This window comes from Lynx canadensis, chromosome B4 (assembly GCF_007474595.2).
Source record: "Lynx canadensis isolate LIC74 chromosome B4, mLynCan4.pri.v2, whole genome shotgun sequence".
Classification (NCBI taxonomy): Eukaryota; Metazoa; Chordata; class Mammalia; order Carnivora; family Felidae; genus Lynx; species Lynx canadensis.
In genome coordinates, this window is record NC_044309.1 from 11,364,282 (window position 1) to 11,383,431 (window position 19,150).

The 19,150-nt window shown below is 40.3% G+C and overlaps 1 protein-coding gene across 4 annotated transcripts in view; it reads left to right on the forward strand.

Annotated features, from left to right (window-relative positions):
* CDC123 (cell division cycle 123) overlaps positions 1–18,743 on the forward strand; it is a 60,263-nt gene extending 41,520 nt beyond the window's left edge. For 3 of the 4 annotated variants that reach the window (XM_030323201.2, XM_030323204.1, XM_030323203.1), the window contains 6 exons: positions 2,449–2,524; positions 4,157–4,279; positions 6,020–6,048; positions 13,372–13,500; positions 17,508–17,645; positions 18,499–18,743. In XM_030323201.2, coding sequence (XP_030179061.1) covers positions 2,449–2,524; positions 4,157–4,279; positions 6,020–6,048; positions 13,372–13,500; positions 17,508–17,645; positions 18,499–18,525 — 522 coding nt within the window. In that variant the 3' untranslated portion in view covers positions 18,526–18,743. The remainder of the gene's footprint in view (positions 1–2,448; positions 2,525–4,156; positions 4,280–6,019; positions 6,049–13,371; positions 13,501–17,507; positions 17,646–18,498) is intronic. The other variant, XM_030323205.1, reaches the window with a different exon arrangement.
* The last annotated feature ends 407 nt before the right edge of the window (positions 18,744–19,150 follow it).

A 19,150-nucleotide genomic window follows, 5' to 3' on the forward strand; every position in this document is an offset into this window, starting at 1 on the left:
GGAAACAGGCTCCAGGCTCCGAGCCATCAGCCCAGAGCCCGACGCGGGGCTCGAACTCACGGACCGCGGGATCGTGACCTGGCTGAAGTCGGACGCTTAACCGACTGCGCCACCCAGGCGCCCCTTTTTTTTTTTTTTTTAATTTTTTTTTTTTTTTAATTTTTTTAACCTTTATTTATTTTTGAGACAGAGAGAGACAGAGCATGAATGGGGGAGGGGCAGAGAGAGAGGGAGACACAGAATCGGAAGCAGGCTCCAGGCTCTGAGCCACCAGCACAGAGCCCGACGCGGGGCTCGAACTCACAGGCCGCAAGATCGTGACCTGAGCCGAAGTCGGACGCTTAACCGACTGAGCTACCCAGGCGCCCCAATTCATTTCTATTTTAAACATACGGCACGTAAAAAGCTTGACCAAGGGGCGCCTGGGTGGCTTGGTCGGCTGGGTGTCTGACTTCGGCTCAGGTCATGATCTCACGGTCCGTGAGTTCGAGCCCCGCGTCGGGCTCTGTGCTGACAGCTCAGAGCCTGGAGCCTGTTTCAGATTCTGTGTCTCCCTCGCTCTCTGCCCCTCCCCCGTTCATGCTCTGTCTCTGTCTCAAAAATAAATAAACGTTAAAAAAATTAAAAAAAAAAAAAAAAAAGCTTGACCAAGAGCTCACAATAATGAAAATTGAAATCAGTGCATTTTAAAATCTTAGACATATTTTAACAATGTAGATTTTTTTAAAGAAATTTACTATCAAAAATTTAAAAGTATAAGAAATTATGCAGAATTTACCACCTGAACATATCCTCAGTATTAGCATTTTGGCATTTAACTTCCCTTTCTTGAGATGTGTATATCTGTATATATATATACACTCTCTTCATTACTTTGCATATCATTTTTTTTTCACTTAGTGTGAACATTTTTCCAGTTCAGTAGCTGTTTTTTTATATCAGGATTTTTAGTGGCTGTTTATCCTATGTATTTGCTGTTTTACTTTATAACATTCCTTAAGCACCTGTTAGTTATTACATACTTGTGCTGGGGACATAAGATGAGTAAGACCCAGTTCCTGGCCCTTAGGGAGGTTGCTAGTTAGGAAGGAAAAGAGACCTGTATCAGATTATCACAGTACAGCTTGGTATGCATGGGCTTACTCTAGAATGTTAGGTACAAGAAACTGGGAGCACAGGATATGGGAAGGGGGAATACTGGGCCCACTGGAGGGAATTCCAGGAATGAGGCTTAGAAGAATTCAGGTTCCATCTCTTAGGTCCTAAAGGGCAAAGACGTGTATGCGAAGTGTGTGCCAAGAAAAGGGAGCCTGGAGGCACTGGCCACTTGTTAGAATTAATACTTCACAGAAACAGGGCTAGTCTTTTCCAAAGAAAGGCTCAGAAGCATGCATTTGTCAACTATCCTATTTATAAAATTGTAGCAATTCAATAGCATATGAGAATTTATACATGTTAAATAATTATGGTAGTAGAACCCATTTATGACTTGGGCCATTGGTAGAATTGTTTTACTTTAAAGTAGCGGGAAAATCATGGGAGGGTTATAGGGAGTTTTAGTGATAAATCATAATTTTATCAGCATCGTACACAATGTTGCTAATGTAGATAACTCGGAAATCGTTTTATTTTTTTGATGTACTTAAAGGGGTGAAGAACATACGAATTACAGGGCAGCTGTACACAATGATGGTAGGGTTCGACTTCATCCTTGGATATGTATATCATGTCAGAGCTCTCAGAGTGATGAGTAAGTGACAGAGATGCGCTTTGTCATAAACAGTTTCAATAGTGCTTCCCCCGCTTACTGAATTAATAGATCTGTCCCCTACGTCTCGTGATGAGAATGGTTTATGATGCCATTTTTAAAAATTTGAGCAGCATATTTATTAAGTAAATGTTACAATTTTATGATAAATGAAAAGATACACAGGGAAAAGTGTTGTCACATGATATTTGGGGGTCTGTCTTCAAAATGCAAGTCTTGTAATTACTTTATTATTTTTTAAATTTTTATTTAAGCTCTAGTTAGTTAACATATAGTGTGATACTGGTTTCAGGAGTAGAATTCAGTGATTCATCACTTACTACATACAACACCCAGTGCTCATCCCTAGTGCCCTCCTTAATGCCCATGTCCCATTTAGCCCATCCCCTCCCCCCCCCCCCCTCCCCGACACACACACCTCGCCTCCAGCAACCCTCAGTTTGTTCTCTGTTGTTAAGAGTCTGGTATGGTTTGCCTTCCCCTCTCTCTTCCCCGCCCCCCTCCCTGTGTTCATCTGTTTTGTTTCTTAAAATCCACATATGAGTGAAATTATGCCTTCTTTTCCCCAAACTATTTGATAATGGCAATTGTTAAGATATACTTTTGACATAAAATTGTCTGTTAGACCAGTAAGCATTCCCTTGTTTCATAGTTTTGTTACGTTTTTCCTTTGTCTACAGCTTGTTCTTCGAAAATGGTGTGAATTAATTCCGGGGGCTGAGTTCAGATGTTTTGTAAAGGAAAACAAGCTTATTGGTGAGTTTTTTTTACCCATTGAAAGAAGACAAGCCTTTTTTTTTTTTTTAAGCTTATTTATTTTAATTTTTAAAAAAATTGTGTGTTAAGTAAACTCCACTACACATGGGGCTTGAACTCATGACCCCCGAGATCAAGAGTTGCATGTTCTACCAACTGAGCCAGTCAGGCGTCCCTAAAGTTTATTTATTTTTAGTAATCTCTCCACCCAACGTGGGGCTTGAACGTACGACCCCAAGATCCAGAGTCACACGCCTCTCGGACTGAGCCAGTCAGGCACCCCAAGAAGACAAGCTTTTGATGAAAGTGAATTTCTAGTAATTAGGACAGGGTAATAAATCAGTGTATATTTTCGATGCTACCTCTAATCAATTGGTACTAACTCACTGGAATGCTATATTGATAATGACCCTGAGGCCATATTCAGTTTCCACAAAAAGAATCTTGTCCATTAATTATGTCTGTCTGGATTCTGGAGATGAAAGTGATGGTCTTGACCATCCCCAATTTAGGATATGTACCGTATTACCTGCTTTCTCCTTGGGACTTTCCTAAGTATTACTAGCAACACACTGCTTATTTTAAGCATCATAAAAAGCCAAGTTTTGGGATCTTTATTTCTATTATTGGAGCAGTGTTTATTATTCTAACCAGAGGAAATATGTGGGCAAGTAAGTGCATTACTCTAAAAACCACCCGTTTTCTTCCTGTCAGATTATTATTTTGTTTGCTGTGATGTATTCAAGTTAAGTATTGAAGATAATTTCTTTTTTTTTTTTTTGTCTTTGCATGTTTTCCATGAAGTGTAACTTGCCTTCAGCCAAGAAATGTGTGATTTAGAGTCGAATCAGCACTCTTATGTAGTGAATGTGATGTTGACATCTGTTAATTTACCTAAAAGTAACTTGGGGTGTCTGAATTTATCATATTGTTAGATAGTCCTGGAAAAACTGCAGTACAAATCCAGCTAAAGAAGGCAGTCATACTGGCATGTGATTAAGAAATTGGGTGGAAACCCTTCTTTCAGAGCAGAAAACGTTTTCCTAGGCCTAGAGCAAACTGAGAGAGTTTTTACAATAATCCCTTTAGTGTATTTGGAATAAAATCAGCAAGTAACTCTGAAGAAAGGAATGTTTACTTTTCCATGGCTTGAAACCTCAGGCTTGTGAAGGCAGGGTAGCATGTATGAGCAGGAAAAATGGCCAGTTTCTGTGAAATACAATATGAACACGGAAGACCTATGGAATATTTTAAGTGTCCCAAAGAAAAGTGGGAAAGAATACTAATTTGTAGAGAGTTTGATAGAAAAAATCAAAGAAGCAGAGGCTTAAAACCGCCTCTTTCATTTTTTACATTATGAACGTATTTATGACTGAGTTCTTTCCATTGTGCTAAATAAAAATACTATTTCTAAAGTAAGAATGCATGATATGCAGCTTAGATACAACTCCTTGAATGGGTAAGTTTTTACAACTGATAAGTTTTATATTGATACAAAATGCTGAATCATGTATAATGCATTATTTACATGGTCTACTTTAATGCTTCTCTCAAAAAGAGGTTTAAATCACATTTTGGTGTTTTTGAAAAGAATGTTATATGATAATGGATATAAAATATTTTTCTTGTCAGGTATTTCTCAAAGGGACTATACACAGTACTATGATCATATTTCTAAACAAAAGGAAGAGATTTGCAGATGCATACAAGACTTTTTCAAGAAACACATACAGTACAAATTCTTAGATGAAGACTGTGAGTATTTTTATTGACCCAGTGAAATGAAGTACATGATGTTATTGAACCTTATTTCATGGTGGCTCATATTTTAAAAAAAAAATTTTTTCAACGTTTATTCATTTTTTGATAGAACGTGAGCGGGGGAGGGGCAGAGAGAGAGGGAGACACAGAATCCAAAGCAGGCTCCAGGCTCTGAGCTGTCAGCACAGAGCCCGATGTGGGGCTTGAACTCACAGAGTGTGAAATCATGACCTGAGCCGAAGTCGGACTCCCAACCGACTGAGCCACCCAGGCGCCCCTCATGGTGGCTCATATTTTAAAACTGGATTCAAAACACTGTATTTTCAGCATTTTGCTTTATAGCTCTTCAGTATTACTGATGGTTTGCGTGTTGATTTTACCTGATTTAATCAGAGTCACTTTTTAATATGGAGGTAGTTCTCTCTCTGTACATGTTTTATTATTCATTTTAAAGGGCTGTCTACAGAGAGCAAAATGCTTCTGTTATTCAGACTGAATTAGTTGACTCATCTACCTTTCTAGATTTTTTTATTTGAATTATCAGCACCAGTTACAAAGTAAACATTTGTGACTTTTTTTTTTTTTTTTTTTTTTTTTTTTTTTTTAAAGTTTTTTTTTCAACGTTTTTTATTTATTTTTGGGACAGAGAGAGACAGAGCATGAACGGGGGAGGGGCAGAGAGAGAGGGAGACACAGAATCGGAAACAGGCTCCAGGCTCCGAGCCATCAGCCCAGAGCCTGACGCGGGGCTCGAACTCACGGACCGCGAGATCGTGACCTGGCTGAAGTCGGATGCTTAACCGACTGCGCCACCCAGGCGCCCCTGTGACTTGTTTTTTAAGAAAGCGCATCGTGTATGAGAGTTTTCATGGATCTTAAAATTGCATCTGCTCTGATTTATATTTTTTCACTTGCCAAGTCTGTGTTCTATGGCAGATGTGATTTTAAAAAAGATTCATCATGCCATAACCACAGCTTGGTTTTATGCTTTTCTACTACACGTTATATTGATATCATTCCTCATCAGATGAGTTAAGTGAGTGATGTTTTTTTTCACTAGTACATGTAAGTTGTTTATGATGGTGAATTTGTTGAGATGATGTGTTTGAATTTTAACTATAATTGACCTTTAAATAACACAGGTTTGAACTACATGAGCCCACTTGATGCAGATTTTTTCCTGATACATACAATATAGGGCTCTGAATATATTTTTCTTATGATTTTACTAGCATTTTTTCTCTTTATTGTAAGAATGCAGTTTTATATATATATATATATATATATATATATATATATATATATACATATTTATATTTATTTATTTATTATATATATAATGCAGTATTATATATATATATATAATATATATATATACACGAAATACATGTTAATCGACTATTTATGTTATTGTTAAGGATTTGGGTCACCAGTAGGCTGTTAATAGTTAAGTTTTGGGGAAGTCAGCACCCCTAGCCTCCACATTATTTAATGATCAACTGTATGAAAAGATTATGGCTGAGGGTAGACAAAAGGAAAACAAAATGATACAAATAAAACATTGTAGGCTATTTTATCATGTTTGAAAGTTTTGATACTAAGAAGCATGAAGTTCCCAATGCACTTAAATTCTGCTATTTGAGTAATAAAAATATGCATTTTAATTTTCAAAAGGAGACTCAGATCATGAAAATAGTGGTTCATTGTTAACCTTGAATTTTTTCTCTTTTACAGTTGTGTTCGATGTATATAGAGACAGTAGGGTAAGTAGCAGCTCTCTGACATGCTTTAAAGTCAGAGTACAGAGTACATAGCCGTTATGCATGTAGAGGGCCCACTGCTCAAAAAATATTTTCTCAAACCAGCTAAGGTGTTGGAAATTCACAGTGCTCAAGAATCTCCTTGAACACATACTTAACGTTGGGAGACATAGTGTCTTCAGTAATTTTGTGTCACAAGTTTAGGGATTATTAATTTCGGAGATGGCTAAATGGCTGCCTTATATCCCGCTTTCCCCTTTTGTCAGTGGTCCAGGCCTGCTTAAAAAGTTCAGTTTGTGCCCTTAAATGTGGCCAGGAAGTTTTCCTTTGATACTTAGATAATTATTTTTAGTCAACTGAAAGACACTTAGCATGATTGGAATCGCTTATATCTTTAGAGTGAAGATGAGGATTAGTGTATTCTTTAAATCTTTCAAGTGATGGAAACTTGTGTAATGAAAAAGAAAACAAAAACCTGACTTCATACATTTTACAGCAGAGATTTCCTTATCAAGACATGCCATCTTTTCAAAGAAATTTGGGTCACTAAACATCCTGCGATTAGTGCTTATTTACTAAGCTGTTGAGAAGACAGCAGGTGTTTTTTCCGAATATGTGACCATATGTTTTCCAAATGTTACCCGCCTATTTCTCACTCCCTCTCCAAGCTCGTATCAGCTTCACTGTCGTGATGCTTGCGATAACCTTTGAATCATTTGTTGGACACAAGGAAATGGCCCATATGGTCGTGTCTCAAAATAACTATTAAATGTTGACTTGCCTCTGTTTAGCCAAAAGACATCATTTCCTCTGTTTTCACCTGTCTTCAAGGGTGATAACATCTATTAAGAGTTAGAAGGAGAGGGGCGCCTGGGTGGCGCAGTCGGTTAAGCGTCCGACTTCAGCCAGGTCACGATCTCGCGGTCCGTGAGTTCGAACCCCGCGTTGGGCTCTGGGCTGATGGCTCAGAGCCTGGAGCCTGTTTCTGATTCTGTGTCTCCCTCTCTCTCTGCCCCTCCCCCGTTCATGCTCTGTCTCTCTCTGTCCCAAAAATAAATAAACGTTGAAAAAAAAAATTAAAAAAAAAAAAAAAGAGTTAGAAGGAGAAATTATCAGGGCGCCTGGGTGGCTCCGTCGGTTGAGCGTCCAATTTCGGCTCAAGTCATGATCTTGCGGTCTGTGAGTTTGAGCCCCAGCGTCGGGCTCTGTGCTGACAGCTCGGAGCCTGGAGCCTGCTTCGGATTCTGTGTCTCCCTCTCTCTCTGCCCCTCCCCCTGCTCATGCTCTGTCTCTTTCTCTCTCTCTCTCTCTGTCAAAAATAAACATAAAAAAAATTAAGAAAAAGAAAGAGGAATTATCAACTGAGACTTGGTAAGGAAGAGGGATGTTACTCACACTTTCTGTTTAGTGGAAAGAAACCTTAGAGAAAGGGCAGGAGGCTGGTGTGATGGAATGGATCGAAATTGGAGCTGATAGGGGCCCAGGCTCTGGTCCTCCCTCTGCTTCTAATTATGTGGCCAGATAGATACACACTGGCCACATAATCACTCACGTAGACAACATTTATAGAGAGCCTGGACTGTCTGATGCCATGTTTCTAACGAGAAGCTTCCAACAAGGTGATCCCCTGACCTACAAGCAGCTTATCTTCAAGGCTTAAACATTCCAGGGAATTGGCCAGGTAGCAGGCAGGATCAAATCAATTAGTGAGTAAACCTAGCCTGTTACCCTGATGAGCAGCTGAGAAGAACTTTGTATTTAATTTAGGTTATCCATATATACCCTATGAGGTATGTATCACTTGTTCTCATTTTACACATATTAAAACTGAAGCAATTATATTTTGATGCAGTTATATTTAATGGCATTTAAAAATTTAGAATTTGCCACGGTCTCCATATTTCCCTGGCAGATGTCAAGATCTGCTTTGATTCAATAGCGGTAGAAGGTTGCAGATGTGTAATTTGGTGAAAGAGTTATATAAACGTCTTAGCTGAAGTTGGACACGTATACAGAAGTAATTACTGCTGTGATCTAACAGAACTGAAAGTAGTTGTGTGTTTTTCATGTGAGAAGCATGCTAGTATAAACATCCTGACAGTTTCTGAGAAGAGATTTAAACCATGATGTAAAACCCATTTGCATTTACTCAGTGGCACATGTATCACTGTTAGGAACTTTGTTGCATAGACGATTTAATGACAGTTGTAGAAAACTAACTCTATGGTGGTCTCTTCTGTGCAGTAGAATTGAAGTGTGTTTGAGCCTGGCAGTACTTGGATGTGTCTACTTTCTTACTGCAGCTGGGCAAGGTGACTCAGTGTTGATAGATTCTAACCATCATGTATGTCAGAGGTGGCCCATACACTCAGTAGGTCCGGGATGAGGCTTCGGAATATGTATTTTAAGAAGCTCCTTGAGTGATGATAACGCGTAACTAGAATTTAGAATAACTTCTTCAGAGACTTGAAAAATTATTTCAGTCTCCTTATGTATTCCTTTAGTGATGGCTGTTGTTTTGTTATTAATTTCATTGCTTTGTGGACTTTGTCTGATCTTGAGTCTTTGATATTGTTGTGATTGGTTTTGTAACTTGATCACTTCTTTTGTGACTGTTCTATGTGTGACTGAAAAATTACAACTGACGTCTGAAGTATTCTGTAGATGTTTGTTACATTAAGCTTGGTGATAATGTGAAAATCTATGTCTTATGGACAAAATGATGTCTGAGGAGACCTTCAAGATGATAGAGATTTGGGGGAAATGGATGGGATATAGATGTAACAAGACTGGCCGTGATGTTCCCCAGGATAATTGTTGAAACCGAGTGGTAGCTTTTTGGGGTTCTTTATACTATTTTGTCTACTTTGTATGTATTTAAACTTTTTCATATAAAAATTTTTTTTAACTTTAAAAACCATGAAAAAATATCTGTATCTTCCCTAATTTTTGGTCTACTTAATTTATCAGTTACTGAACAAGGTATGTTAAAATCTCCAGCTTTCTAATTCTGTCAGTTTTTGTGATAACATATTTTGAGGGTATGTTCTTAGACAAATGCTAGTTTATAATGGTCTTGTTTACCCAGTGAATTCTCATTAGGTGGTGACCTTCTCTATCCCTAAGAATGCTTTTGTGGTTTTCACATTAAAGTATGTTTTGTCTGGTATTAACAGTGTTAGTATAATTTTCTTTTGGTCTTAGAATTTACCTTTTTTCATTCCTATTAGTTTTAGCCTTTAGGTTTTAAGTGTGTGCACATATCTTATAAGTGGCACATTGTTGGGTTTTGTTTTTTTAATCACCAACAATTTCTGGCTTTAACAGGTGAGTGTAGTTTGCATGTATTATATTTGCTATCTGAATGCTTTATACCATCTTGAGTTTTCAATTTGCTTTTCTGTGTTTTTGTTCTCTTTCATTTATATTACTGGCTTTTGTTTATTCTTTCCACCCTACCCTTTCCCCCTAAATTTTGAAGTTTTGAGTTTTATTTATTTTGGTAGTTACTGTTAAATCTTAATAAGGATATTTATTAAGCTCAAAAGTTATTCTCACTTCCTGTTGCCCTCATGATACAAAGACCTTGGAACACTAATTCCCAGTACCTGCTTACATTTTACGTATGATTTCTGATTTTGAGTTCCACTTGGCATTTAATAGCCCTAAATTAGTCGTGACTGTTGCTATTCACTTTCTTTGCTTACTAGTGCCTCTTACCACTCGTCTTTGGATCCATTTTCTCTTTAGTAGTATATTCTTTAGTAGAAATTCCCTCAGCCACTGGCTGGAAGAGTTTTTAGCTTTCAAGCATGAATGGCAAGCTTAGCTGGGTATAGAATTTTTGGTTGACAAGTTCTGTTGCCTCAGCATGTTGAAGACATTGCTCCGTTGTCGTTGGCATCTTTTTTTCCTTTTCTTTTGTCTTTTTTGAATACTTCCTAAGTCCAAGAATTCATTTCCTTTGTCACTTGTGAGAAATTCTCAGCTATCTTTTTTTTTAAGTTTATTTATTTATTTTGGAGGGAGAGAGCAGGGGAGGGGAAGGGCAGAGAGAGGAGACAGAGAATCCCAAGCAGGCTCTGTTAGCACAGAGCCCCACATGGGGCTTAAACTCACAGACCATGAGATCATGACCTAAGCCAAAATCAAGAGTTGGACGCTAAACCAACTGAGCCACCTAGGTGCCCCTCAGCTATCATTTCATATGTTATCTCTTTCTTTCTGGGTTCTGTCCTTTGGAAATCTGTTTAGAGGAATGTTAGTGCATCTCATTTTATCCTCATGTGTGCCAACTTGTTCTCTACCTCTTTTCTTTCCTGTACTGTGTTGTGTAATTTTCTCAGATACATCTGGTTTACATCTTTTACCTGTGTCCAACTGGATACGTTTTAACCTTCCACTAAGTTTGAATTGTATTAGCTACATTTTGTCATTTCTGTAGGTTCCATTTGGTAACTTCAGTTCTGTGTATGTTTTTTTTCATAGTATCTTGCATCTTTGGGTTTTGATTTCTTTTATATTTTCAGTCTTTTAAAACTACTGCATTTTTTGATCAGAGTTTTTGAGAAATAATTTACATAGAGTAAAATTCATCCTTTTTAGGGTATAGTTCTGATAGTTTTGACAGGTATATCCAGTTGTATAATCACTGCTACAGTGAACATGTAGAACTCCATCACTCCCCCAAATTTCCTCATGACCCTCCCTATACCCTACCCCCTGGCAAACACTGCTCTGTAAAACCTTCTGAGTTTTAAACTTTTTAGTTGATAAAACATTTGTGTTGCTCAAAAGTTAAATCAATGTGAAAATATATGTAGAAAGTCTTACCCTCTTCCTCTGTATTCCTACAGGTTTACATTTATCAGTTTCTTATATATCTTTCCAGTATTTCTTGATGCAAAAACAAGCAGTGTGCTTATTTTTTTCATCTTTCTTACAGAAGAGTTAGCATATGATATACACACTGCACCTTGCTTTATATACACATTTGTTTAAAACATTGTATTTTTTAGAGCTTTCCAGTTTCTTCCAATGGTGTAGTGTTTAATTTTGTGGATATACTATATAGTTTAGCTATTTTCCTGTCAATTAATACATAGCTTATTTCTAGTGTTTTACAAACTCCTGTGAACAATCCTGTGTGTGTGTGTGTGTGTGTGTGTGTGTGTCCCGGCCTGAGCTCTTTGAATGAATAGATTCTGTGTTATTGATCTTTATGTTCAGTGCCTAGCAGTGTTTGGTGCATAGAGATTTATTTGGGCGGGTGAGGGGGTGGTTAGTTGGTGGATAAGTCAGCGTGACCACTCTTATCTGATGGATTGCCTAAAAACAGAATTTCTCAGGATGTCTTGTGCCTGAGATATCACATAAAAAACATGTTACAGCTATAAAATCCTCATTCTGATGGTTTGTTTCATACCTTATTACAGCTGGTTTCATTTTCCTTTAAAGTGGAGGCTGCCTTCTGAGCTACAGAACACACACTGCCAGCTGTCAGTCCTAACGGTGGTGATCTACATTGTTTTTTATTTGTTTTGCTTGTTTTTTATAGGATGGCATATTTTTAGTTTACGGAGCTTAACATTCCTATACTAACAAGTACGGTAGGGTTCCCCCCCCCCCTTTTTAATAATGGGGTAGTTTTACTGGTTGTAAAAACTCAAGTAGAAAGAGTTTGGAGGTTAGAAAATACCTATTTTGTTAAAATAAATCCAGTATGTTAAAGACATCTTAGTAATCACCCCAAAGTAAAGCTAACATCACAGAAGAAGATGGTGAAAGGCTGACATTGCACATAGTCAAACAACATACAAGTGGTTGTAGAATCTCTGTGAGGAAACAACTCAAGTGGCAAGACTTACGGGCTTTCTCCTGGGGTTTGTATATAGTAGGAAACTTACCAAAAGGTGTGTGGTCCAAACTTCTTGTAATGGTTCTTGGCTACTTACTACATGTTTCTGATGTTTGAAACTAGTCCTAATAAGGTGTTTCATCTTTCTTAAAATTGTCCTGTAACCCGGATGAGAAACAGTGCTAGATATTAATAATGCCGGCTCGACAGTCCAGTTCCTGAGGTGTATGTAATTTTGTACACGCACATCCGATCAAGACGTGATTACATATTTACAGAAAAAATTAATTGCCAACAATAAAATGGTTCAGTTTTTTTTTTTAATTTTTTTTTAACGTTTATTTTTGAGACAGAGAGAGACAGAGCATGAATGGGGGAGGGCCAGAGAGAGAGAGAGGGAGACACAGAATCCGAAACAGGCTCCAGGCTCTTAGCTGTCAGCACAGAGCCTCACACGGGGCTCGAACTCACGGACCGTGAGATCATGACCCGAGCCGAAGGTGGACGCTCAACTGACTGAGCCACCCAGGCACCCCTGGTTCAGTTTTATAAATGTTTCCGTGAGAACAATCAAGAGGAACAATGATAAAGGTTTCAAGGAAACACTTAATCTACTAAATGTCACATGGATCTGGTGGCTTTAATCTCTTGGCAGGATTTTCCAGATTTCCCAGGTGTGTTTCGTCAGTTACTCTGCTGCTTTATATACTAAGATGCACCTCCCTAACCTAACTCATGATCAGGTCAGAAGTATTCCTTCCTCGAGGCTAGAACCTATCCGATTGCCCACCACTACTCAGAACAGAAGACAGAAGTTTCTTTTAAAGATTGATCTGTTTTGTTTTGTTTTGTTTTGTTTTGTTTTGATCTTCATGAGCCGCAAGCTCTATCATGCAGACAAAACAAATACTACATTAAGGCATCAAGGTTAGAGAGCACTGAGCATTTTCCGACATCTTTCATATGTTTTTTTAAACCTCCTCCCCGCTTTGTAGCAGGCTCTTGAGGGTAAGGAGGGTGCTCTCAGATCTGCCGGCTCTTCCCTGCCTCCGCCTGGCTTCCTCTTGTCAGAGAAGTGTACAGACAGCCTTAGAAGCGTTCCAGTCATGCTGTTTTGGTGGAACCATTTTGTGAGATTGTCCTTTCTCCTGCTTGGGTTTTTTGACTTATAATTTCTGAGTGATTCCAGGCAGGAAGTTGACGTGTCTGCCTTCGTCAGGCCTTTGCTTTCCCAGGCCCCTTCTCTGCATTCAGCGGCAGCCTTCTCCCTGGGCCTGGCGCTGCTTTCTTTAGACAGGTGACCCTTTCTCAGCTGGGACCTGGAGGAACTGTCTTTTGAAATGAGTTAAAAGATTTTTAAGATTACCTTTCGGGTAAAATAATGTGAAGATCTTCCAGATAAGACAGATGACATATTGGAAGTGTTTGTTTTTTTTCCCTGCTTACTAAGTTTTCTCTCTTCACTCCAGGGGAAGGTGTGGCTGATTGACTTTAATCCATTTGGTGAAGTAACTGATTCACTGCTGTTTACTTGGGAAGAACTGATATCTGGAAGAAACTTAAAAGGTGATTTTAGTGAAGGAGAAGGCCTGGAGCAGGTAAGGGGATAAAAAGGATACCAGGAAACCTTATAATCTACTGAATAATGGCTTGCTTGTTCTTTAGGCACGAACACAGATTTGCCAATAGACACTTGCCTGTGGAGGTGACCAAAAAAGCGTGTGCGTTGTGATTCATTTGTTTAACATTATAAAAACAAATAATGATCACCTTTTATATATTTCCCTAGTTGTTTTTCTTTCTCTTGGCTCCTTCGGTCCTGCCCACATGGAAGAATCTTGACCCTGGGTCACTTTATATGTTGACGCTGATCCTAACCCCACCTGCTGACCCCTGAGAGAGCGAAACTGCAGGTGCTCTGCACCGTCTCTGCCCCATCGAGGGGGCCCTCCTATGGTGTTTGCCTCACCAGCTTCCTCTTCCACCCACGGTGGCCATGCCGCACCTCTGCACACCCCTCACGCCTCCTTGCGCATCATCCCTTTCCTCCTCAGCAGATGATTCCACGTCCCTCACAGGAAGAAAATCTGGTGTGAATTGACTCCATGTAATTGTCCTCGAACCAACAAGCATCCCTGCGTCCCTCCTCCTGAGTCTAACAGCATGCCGCTCCTTCCTGCCTCTTCTGATACCCATGCTGCCGTTCACTCCTTCCTGTCCCTGTTCTCTTCTGTACCCGCCCTCCATCTGTGTTCGCACATCTTCTGTCCTAATAGACAAACGCCTTTTAACACCATGTCTTCAGCCAGCCCTTCTGTCTCATCTTCACAGCCAGACTTTCTTTGAACAACACCTTTGTGTGGCTTTTTTCTACTTAGAAAATTAATACATGCCCCCTTTTTTTAATGTTTATTTTTGAGAGAGAGAATGAGTACAAGCCAGGAAGGGGCAGAGAAAGGGAGATAGAGGATCCGAAGCAGGCTCTGCGCTGTCAGCTCAGAGCCCGATGTGGGGCTCAAACTCAAAAACCATGAGATCGTGGGGTGCCTGGGTGTGGCTCAGTCGGTTGAGCGTCCAGCTTCGGCTCAGGTCATGATCTCCCAGTTCGTGGGTTCAAGCCCCGCATCCGGGCTCTGTGCTGACAGCTCAGAGCCTGGAGCCTGCTTCGGATTCTGGGTATCCCTCTCTCTGCCCCTCCTCGGCTTGCATTCTGTCTGTCTCTCTCTCAAAAATGAATAAACATTAAAAAACAAAAACAAAATAAAAAAAAAACCCCATGAGATTGTGACCTGAGCCCAAGTCGGATATTTAACTGGGCCACCCAGGCGCCACAGCCCATGCCCATTTTTAAAGAGAATTCTGAAATTGCCCGTAATCCTACCACCTTCAGAACCATGGTTTATATTTTTGTATATCATATTTGGTATGTATAACATATCTGTAAATATATATACAAACTTTTTAAATGAGAACGTACTACCTCCCTGTTACCTTATGTATATTTTTTATATCGTTTTTACAAAGTCGTGTTTCTACCTGCTCATTTTCAAGGACAGAATTAGATTGCCATCCTTACCACTTCCGTTAACATCAGTGCGGGCATGTTTCTGTAGGCACCTACACTCACATTTCCCACTAGTGGGACTGTAGCAGCCTCACTCATGCTAGCGTGTGACCTGCTTTTTGTAGCTGCTCAGTAGTTGTGCATCTGGCGGCCGGCTTCCTTCCCTGGCCACCTCTGCCTGCTGCTTCCCACCTGTGCGCCCTCCACCCACTGCTGGGGTGCCCCCGTCCCTGCCGCTCCACGGAAACCGCACCCAGCAGGGGCTCCACTGACCCGTTGTCGATGCCAGTGGACGATGCACCGCCCTTTTCTCACTTAACCTCTCGGCAAGTGTTACCCCTCTGGGTTTTCACCACACTCTTCCCTCGGTTTCCGTGACACAAGCTCTCCTCCCGGCCTTCTTTCTGCTTTTCTGGCGGCCGCCTCGCCTTCATTGTGCGCATCTTATCTCTTGTCTCCGTCTGAAAGGCTTCTTTTCATCCTTTCTCTGTCCTGGGCCCTCTGGGGCCCTGTTCTTCTGGATGTGGCTCAGATGGTTATTTTCCCTGTCATGGCTCTTGCCCTGCTGTGTCGTACTTCCCTGTGTCCAGCCTCAGATTGTAAGTTTCTGAGCACAGGGGTAGTATCTCTCGTGTTCTCCGCAGATCTGTGCAGCTTGGCACAATTCTGGCACAGCGGATTTTTGTGGAATTAACGAGTGCAGGAATTTTCTTTGTGCTGGCATCTTAGATTTGGGGGCCATTCAATCTGAGCGTCAAGGAAAGAGAATGTAAATTATTCAGCACAGGGTTATTTTTAAAGATGAGGGACACAGTCAGTGGATAGAAACAGTTTGTACAAAATTCACTCTATGATCCAAATCTTTTCTTTCTTTTTAATTTAAACAACATTATATTGGAGGTCGGGGGAGGACAGGGAACAAGAACTGGCTCCTGCTTTTTCCCCGGTGTCATGTCCTGCTGTCTCCCCATCCTTACTCCCCACCGCTAGAGAACCGGCTTTCCTTCTGGGCCTCGCAGTCCCCCCTGGCTGTGCCCACTGCCTTTCAGGCCATGCTCAGTCCCTGTCCGAGTCCCCAGACCTCACGAGGCTGCTTTCGTCCTGCTCTTCAGTCCCCGTGGCCCCTCCTCAGCAAGGTCTTACCATCCTGGTGAAGTAGCCTGTGTTGTTCTCCTCATATTATGGCACCCGGATGTTGTGTTTTTCTAACACCTCTTACTATCTGAAATGACCTTGCTGTTGTAGTTATTTGCTTGTTTATTGGCTGGCTGCCAGTCTGGTTTACCAGTTGATCTTCTATACCTAGGACAAGGTGAGCACCACGTGGATGTTTCCTAAGTATTTGTCAGATGATTGGTCTGTCTGTCATAAGATACGGCCTGCTTTCTAGGGCTCTGCGGTCCTGTTCTACTCCAGTTCGTGGCCTGTCTCCATCTGCTGGACCCCATTCATCCCTCACCTAGATATTTGCCACCCAGGAAGTCCAAACCCGAGGCCTTCTGTCTCTGAAATCCTTTTTTGGCACAAGGCAACGTGTAAATATTAAATGCAAGACTCTAAGCAAGTACGTTGAAGAATGTGAAGACTTGTTAAATGTGAAACTCAAATTTGCAGTTTTCCATAGGTGCTGAGAGAGATAAATAAGTAAGTTAAATGACTAAGAGAAGCACAAAAGTGTAGGGTCCAGGGCAGTACTTCTCAACTGTGCACCTGTACAAAATGATAATACTGAGAAAGCACTCCAGCCTGCGTGAGATTGCTCAAGGTCAGAGAGAACTAGCCATAGGCCTCGGGCCCATTCTGGGGCTAAGGAACCCATAACCCATATGCAGGACACAGTGGCTGGTAGCATTTAGGGCTTGACCATAGCTCTCCATGAGGACACTGTTTTCAGATACTATGTGTTTATTTTCCAGTGAACATGTGGAAGTATTCTCTTTTTTTTTTTTTCCTGTTTATTTTGAGAGAGAGTGTGCGCATGAGTGGAGGGAGAGGACAGAGAACAAGAATCCCAAGCAGGCTCCGTGCTGTCAGTGCAGAGCCCAGCATAGGGCTCGATCTCACAGACTGTGAGATCATGACCTGAGCCAAAACCAAGAGTCGGATACTTAACTGACTGAGCCACCCAGGCACCCCCATGTGGAAGTATTCTTAAAATCTTGGTGTTTCTTTCACTTCAGAATCTTATTTTCTGGGGTACGTGGGTGGCTCAGTCGGTTAAGTGTCTGACTCTTGATTTTGGCTCAGGTCACAGTTGTGAGAAGGAACCCCAAGTCAGGCTCCTTGCTGGGAGTGGAGTCTGCTTAAGATTCTCTCTCTCTCTCTCTCTCTCTCTCTCTCTCTCTCTCTCTCTTCCTCTGCCCCCTCTCTGCGTGTTCGCACATGTGTACATACACGGTCACACTCAAAAAAAGTTTTATTTTCTTCCTTACCTCATACAGAAGGGAACATGAAATTGTTATACTAGGATCTTTGTCACTTTGACGAATAGACTTAAAAAGATAATTTTTCACAGACTTTCCCCTTTTTTTCTTTGTACAGGATTCTCCAGCTTTCCGTTGCACAAACAGTGAAGTGACAGTTCAACCAAGTCCCTATCTGAGTTACCGACTTCCCAAGGACTTTGTAGACCTGTCTACTGGGGAGGATGCTCACAAACTCATAGATTTTCTTAAACTGGTAAAGTATATATATATACTTAGTACACATACGTGTACACCTTTGTTTTCAAATTTTCAAATTGACTTTGTAATATTTCATTTTAGTTATATATAGTACCTAGGTTTTATTTGGTGATTATGAATTAATTGGGCAGAATTACTGAGGTCATCTTATAAAGAAATATATGAAGTAAGCTGAAAGAATAATTCGCTTAGAATGATAGGAAATGTGTTTTATGTTTATGCTTTTTGAATAATTTTCACAGTACTTCTGACTTCTTTTTTAAAATTTTTTTAGTGTTTATTTATTTTGAAAGAGAGGTAGAACACAAGCAAGGAGGGGCAGAGAGAGAGGGAAACAAAATCCAAAGCAGGCTCAGGGCTCTGAGCTATCAGCACAGAGCCCAATGCAGAGCTTGAACTCAACGAACCATGAGATCATGACCTGAGCCAAAGTCTCATGTTTAACTGACTGAGCCACCCAGGCGCCCCATAATACTTCTGATTTGGAAGGAAGTCTGTATACTGTTATTGGGCTAAGAGAAGATCCAGCTCTCTGCTGTGGTTATTTGGCGGGGGGGGGGGGGGGGGGGGAATATGTGTATTTGTACTTGTGTGTTTCTGTGTGGGAATGTTTGCGCACGTGGAAGAAAGTCAAGTATTCAAATAGCTGAGGGTAATGTGCCCAGGAGCCAAAGTGATAAACTAGTCCGATGAATTAGTTAAGGCATATTTTTCCGTCATGATTTTCAATCATATCTTTGACCAGGGCCTCTAGAAAATTATATTTGCTGACAGAAAAAGTGATCTTGGCTGAACATATATCCCCAGTAGAATGTGCTGTTTTAATGTATCTTGGTTTCCCTTGACAGAAAAGAAATCAGCAAGAGGATGACTGATTAGAGTGCCAGAGTTAAGTCCGAGGTAAAGAGGAGACCACCTTGGTGTCAAAAGGCTGCTCTGAGCTCGCAACTTCTGTTCCCCCTCTTGGGTCAGGGTGGGAGACAGTGTGAAATCAATAGCTTTTTATATCCATGTATATTAAGCTGGAAGAAAATGGAGGGACTTTGCTACCTGTAAAAATAAATAATAAATAGATCTTAAACATAGGAAAGCATACTGTTCTGATGATAAAATACCTTCTGTGAAATACCTCACTCTTTTGGCTCAGTCTGTTTAGATTTACCGATGTTTCTTGTGCTGTTTTTATACCTATTGGGTAGGTGGGCGAATTTATATTTGTTATACAGAAATGGGTTCTTGTTTAATCATTACTTTTTCACAGAAAAAAGTTGAACCTTCTATTACTGTAGAAAATATTTTTCCTACTTTGAGAGAATTTTCATATAAGTTTTCTACTGGTTTATCTTTGGTTTGTGTGTCGGTAAAATAATACAGACTTACTTCTCAAGCTATCACATAACCTTGAAAATGTCAGTATATTACAACTAGTCTAATATGTATTAGTAAAATGATCACAGAGTTAGAATTTGGCCTTTTTAAAAAATACCGGAATTTTGGGGA